Consider the following 5525-nt stretch of genomic DNA (forward strand, 5'->3'; position numbering starts at 1 on the left):
TTGATTTATATCCCATCCTCCCTGCCGAAGCAGGCTCAGGGCAACTTACATAATTTTGTTAAACAGCTAAATCAGAAGTTAGATAAAATACATAAATACAGGGGTCATTTCCTGCAGGAGCGCACAGGAGCGGAGCTCTGGCAATAAAGAGCCCAGGGGGTGGGCACATGCAACAAGCCCCAACCCCTGCTCCCAGCAGCCCTCAATCAGAGCAAGAAGCAGCCAGGTAAGCTGCAGAGGGCCCCCCTGGCCCAAAACAGTCCAGTGGCACCTTTAAGACCAAGTTTTATTCAGGTACAAGCTCTCCCTCCTCTGTGAGGACAGATCTGCACGTCCCCCGCCCAATAGCTAGCAATCCAGAACAGTCCAGTGGAGCCTGAGCGGTGGGTGTTGCCTTCTGACACACTTCCGGTGATGTCAGGGGGTGTGGCATATGCGCATATGCAAATAAGTTATGCTAATGAGTTATGCTAATGAGCTCCTGCACCTCTTTTTCTAAGAAATGACCCCTGCATAAATATAAGTATAAAACACGACCTAAAGTGCTAGTACATCGTATAATGATGGCGAGGCATCAGTAGCATGACGTACAGTCAGCAGATAACTAGTCAGGAAAAGGATCCTGAATGTTAAGGTGATTTCTCCCAGATATTATACACAAAAAGATTTTTTACAATTGGGTTTAACTGTAACTTGTAGGGATGGTACCTAATCTTGTCAGATCTCAGAAGCTAAACAGAGCTGGGACTTCGGTAGAAGACCACCAAGGAAGGCTCTGCAGAGGAAGGCAATGGCAAACCACCTCTGCTTCACACTTGCCTTGAAAGTCCCTTGCTGGGGTCACCATAAGCTGGTTTTGATTTGACAGCATGTCCATAATTAACTTGTATTTGAATCTGAGATAACTCCCCCCCTTTCCAATGGCAGACTTGGGGGGGGGGAATACTAGTCCTGCATTTGAGTAAATACTGTACATTTTTATTCAACCCTTCCTCTAAGGAGCCGTGCATGCTGTTCTCCCCTCTTGGTTTACCCTCACAACAACCCTGTAAGGTAGTCCAGGCAGAGCGAACATGACTAGCCTCAGGTCATCCAATGAAATTAATCGGAAGTGGGGATTTGAACCTGGGCCTCCCAGATGTTAATTTGTTACTCTAGCTTCTACCTCGGCCTGGGTGTCACTAGACTTCCGTTTTATTCATGTTTACATATCTTAATTTGGCAGCAGTCCCTATCCAACCAGATAAGAGCCAGTTTGGTGTAGTGGTTAAGAGCACGGAATCTCATCTGGGAGAAATGGGTTTGATTCCCCACTCCTGCACATGCAGCTGCCGGCCTGACCTTGGGTCAGTCACAAGTTATTTTCAGAGCTGTTCTCTCACGAGCAGTTCTCCAAAGGGCTCTCTCAGCCCCACCTGTTGTGGGGGGTGGGAAGGGAAAGGAGTTTGTAAGCTGCTCTGAGACTCCTTTGGGTAGTGAAGGGCGGGGTTATACACCCAATCTCTTCTTTTGATTGTGCCTTGCTTTCATCTGTACCACTCTCATAAAACTGCCAAAGTGAGCTCAGACTCCCAAAAGCTGCAGCCCTCAATAAATCTGGTAGTCTTTAGGGTGCCACAGGACTCTTTACCACCTTAATTCCACACCTCTCATCTGCCGTGCAAAAGCTGCACTTCAATTCCTGCATTACAAAGGCCTACAGAAATGCATCTGGTAGGTAGATGTTAATACTGTACTTAATGGGTACAACAGGGCTGCCAAACTTGGGCGCTGTGGGCAAAGGGATGGGAACACACTGTTCGGGGCAAGCGCCAAATGCTTGTACCAGGCAGCCTCTTCCTTGTCACTCCGATCCCGCAGAGATGTTGCCCCCGGGCACTGTGGGTGCTTTGCATACACCCACACCTGCAACCTACTCTGGAGCTGCTTACTCCCTACATTCCTTACATAGGTCTACCTGCCTGCATACATACACATTATCCACTTTTTGACTTTCATTACTTGCACCACGCTCGCTTGGCATACACAGAACCCATTTTTCGGGCTGCACCCTGCGACGCCACTTGGGCGCTGCTGCGTGCTCTTCCAGTGTCCCCCATGCATACACACCGTACAGACTTACTTAACATAAAATCCCCCCCCGGGGGGGGGGGGGGCTGCCCGCTTCTTGTCTCGTGCACAGGTTTTTTGTTTTGTTTTTTTTTGCAACCGGCCCTGCCCGCGTGTCCCCATAATAACACACTTAAAAAGAAGCAGCGGCAAAAAAAAACAGCCCAGAGGAAAATAAAACAATAGCAAACAGCCCCCCTCTCTCCTCCTCTTCTCCTAAACCTCCGTTCCCTACCGACGGGAAGGGAAGGTTTTGCACGAGCGGCAGCTGCCCAGGTCGCCCCAAGGGCAAGCCCGGGAGAAGAGCACAGACGCACGTGCCGGAGCCCGGCTCCCTCCGCCCCCTTTTCCCTGCCGTCCTCCACGCGGCCCCGGCGAGAGCCGGCCTTGTGATTGGCTGGCGCGGCTCACGCGAGCCCAGCCTGGCAAAAGGGGGACGGGGTTAAGGGGAGGGGCGGACTTGGCCGAGAGTAACCCCGGCCGGCTTCCCCCGAGCCGCCCCGAGCGACCTTGCCTCCTGCCTCGGCGGGGGCGCGGCCGCCTGCCTGCCTGCCTGCCGCGCACGCGCACTCCCCCTTTTCTCCTTCTCTCTCCCTCTCTCTGTCTGTCGCGCGCTCCCTCAGTCCAGTGTCTCCCCCCTCTCCGCCCCCCCCCCACAGCGCGCGCGAGAGCGGCTGGGCCAAGATGGCGGCGCTGAGCAAATCCATCCCTCACAGCTGCTACGAGATCGGGCACACCTGGCACCCCCACTGCGGGCGGGCCTTCCTGCACATCACCCAGGGGGCGCTGGGCGAGTCGCTTCGTATCTATGGGACCCTCTACCTGGTGAGGCGACTCCTCTGTGCCCCCCCTCGCTTCCCCCGGGGGGAGGGAGGGGGGCGTTTGGGAGGGAGAGGTAAGGCCCCCGGCGGGTGGGGGCTTGAATGGTCTCTGGTAGGGGTGCCAGCCTCCAGGGGGGACCTGGGGACCCCCCGGAATCACAGCCCATTTCCAGACTTATTACAGGGATCCGTTTCCACGAGAGAGAATGGATGCTTTGGAGGGTGGACTCTGCGGCATTGTGCCCCACTGAGGTCCCAGTCCTCGCTCAGGCTCCACCCCCAAATATCCAGGAGTTTCCCAGCCTGGATCTGGCAACTCCCCCCTGGTGGTGGCTACGGGGGACCTGGCAACTCTGGTAAGGATGCCAGCCTCCAGGTGGGACCTGGGGATCCCCCGGAATTACAGCTCACCTCCAGATTACAAAGATCAGTTTCCCCTGGAGAAAAGGGATGCTCTGGAGGGTGGACTCTATGGCACGGGACCCTGTGGAGGTCCCAGTCCTCCCCCCGGTTCCATCTCCAAATCTCCAGGAGCTTCCCACCATCTCCCAATTCCCACCACCTGGAGCTGGTGGCTGGGGGGGACCTGGCAACTCATGCTTTCTGGTTGGGGTGCCAGCCTCCAGGTGGGACCTGGGGATCTCCTGGAATTACAGCTCATCTCCAGACTACAGAGATCAGTTTCCCCTGGAGAAAAGGGATGCTTTGGAGGGTGGACTCTATGGCACTGGTCCCTCTCCTCCCCAGGCTCCATCCCCAAATCTCCAGGAGTTTCCCAACCTAGATCTAGCAAAAAAAAACCCCCCCCCATTCCCCACCAGTGGCTGGGAGGGACCTGGCAACCCTATGAGTAAGGCAGTCACAGTGAGAGGGATGGAAAGGAGGTGTGTGGATGGAGGATGCTAAGGGGTTTTATCTTTTGGTGAAAGGATGAGACCAAATGGTTAGGAGGGGTGGTTAGGAAGCTGAGAGGGGGGTGGGCTTTGTGGTGGAGGGTACTGGGTATATACATGAGGAGGGTCATGGGTCTGCGGGAGGCATCTGCTTTGCAAAGGAAAGGTTCCTTGGTTCAGTCCCTGGCATGTCTGAACTTCAATGGATAGGTGGTAGGATGAAGTGAAATACCTGAGGCCAGGCAAGACGGGGGTGGGGTGGGGGTGGGGTTGTGGCTCGTGGCGGGAGGTCAGCTTAGCATGCAGAAGGTCCCAGCCTCTCCAGTTGAAAGGGTCCACTTCTAGGATATGTGGAAGACTTCCTCCAGAGACCCTGGAGAGCAGCTGCCTGTCAGAGTAGGCAGCTCTGATGTGGCTAGACCCATGAGTCTGATCTGGTAGACAGCAGCTTCAGGTGTTCTGTGGATATGTTTGTGGGGAAATTAGGTATAGTACAGCTGGGTTAATAGCTGAAGTTCCCCGAAGGCCTGGAACAACTCCTCTGCATTCTGGAGAATATAAAAGCTTGTATGCTATTTTGTGTCCTTTGAGAGGGCCTTGTTCCATGACTTTTGCGTCACGCCATCCCCAAGCTGTGCGTTTCTGATTTTCACTCAGTTTTGAAGAACATGGGAGATATACTGGGGACAAAAGTTGTCAGGTGTCATTGGACAGCATCAGTGGTTTCGGAGAATACCTCAGGTATCTGAGGGTGAGAGGCGTGTTTGTCAGTCTTTGGCTTTTTTAAATGCATTACTTCTTAAGTAAGCTCTCTGCAGTTCATCTTTGTCTCTATCAGTAGAAGTTCAAAGTTCAGCTCTAAGTGGTAATGCTCTTCACAGCCTTAGAGATACAAGCACATTTTAACACTGAGTACGTGAGCAATGGTTAGAGTCCACACAGCTTGGTAACAGAAAGTGAGCAGAAAGTCACCAGCTCAGATTCTGGTCTTGACCATAAGCTCCATTGGTGGCTTCTAAGCAAGCCACTATTTTGCTTAGCCTCCTTCTGCAAAATGGGTATGATAAAGCTGTCTTTTCTTGCAAGGACTGTTGCACGCATTACCGAGATCATGTATGTGAAACCCTGCTTTAGTGTTAATTGAGTGCTTTCATTTTTTTATGACTTGCTTGAAGCCATTCAACAAGCATGGACTGAATCTCTATATGCTGTTCTGTGCATTATGTCGTGCTAGCTTTCATGTTTGACAGATGCTTGAAGTAGGAAAACACACCACCTTAGTACAGTAAGAACATTCCCTTGAGCAATGTATTAACAAAGTGCTGAAATATTCTTCCCTTTTCATGGAAAGCCATTGAAAACTTGCTTGTAAACCATGCACATGTGAACTCCAAGCCTGTAGCCCAGGGGTCCCCAAACCATTTGAGCCTGTGCGCACACTTGGAATTCTAACATGGCATGCTGGTGCAGAAAGAAAATGGCTGCCACAAAATGGCTGCCGCAGGAGGCGGAGCCATCCACCAATTGATTGCCACAGGCACCACATTGGGGGTCCCTTGTGAGTTTCTGCCAGAAGCATGGTTTGGCTATACACGGTCTTTTGATGCATCATTATCAACCTTGTCTCTCTGTGTTGGTGGTTTCCCCCCCTGCTTCAATCAGTATATGGTGTTCTGAGGACATGACGGCAGATGTTCAGCAG

The 5525-nt window shown here is 52.5% G+C and overlaps 1 protein-coding gene across 1 annotated transcript in view; it reads left to right on the plus strand.

Annotated features, from left to right (window-relative positions):
* Nucleotides 1-2721: 2721 nt before the first annotated feature.
* The window catches only part of TMEM135 (transmembrane protein 135), a 264168-nt gene continuing 261364 nt past the window's right edge, over nt 2722-5525 (plus strand). Inside the window, exon 1 of the mRNA XM_015427835.1 lies at nt 2722-2934. Within this exon, the coding sequence (XP_015283321.1) occupies nt 2794-2934 (141 nt within the window). The 5' untranslated portion in view covers nt 2722-2793. The remainder of the gene's footprint in view (nt 2935-5525) is intronic.

This window comes from Gekko japonicus, unplaced genomic scaffold, assembly GCF_001447785.1.
Source record: "Gekko japonicus isolate JY-2015 unplaced genomic scaffold, Gekko_japonicus_V1.1 scaffold612, whole genome shotgun sequence".
Classification (NCBI taxonomy): domain Eukaryota; kingdom Metazoa; phylum Chordata; class Lepidosauria; order Squamata; family Gekkonidae; genus Gekko; species Gekko japonicus.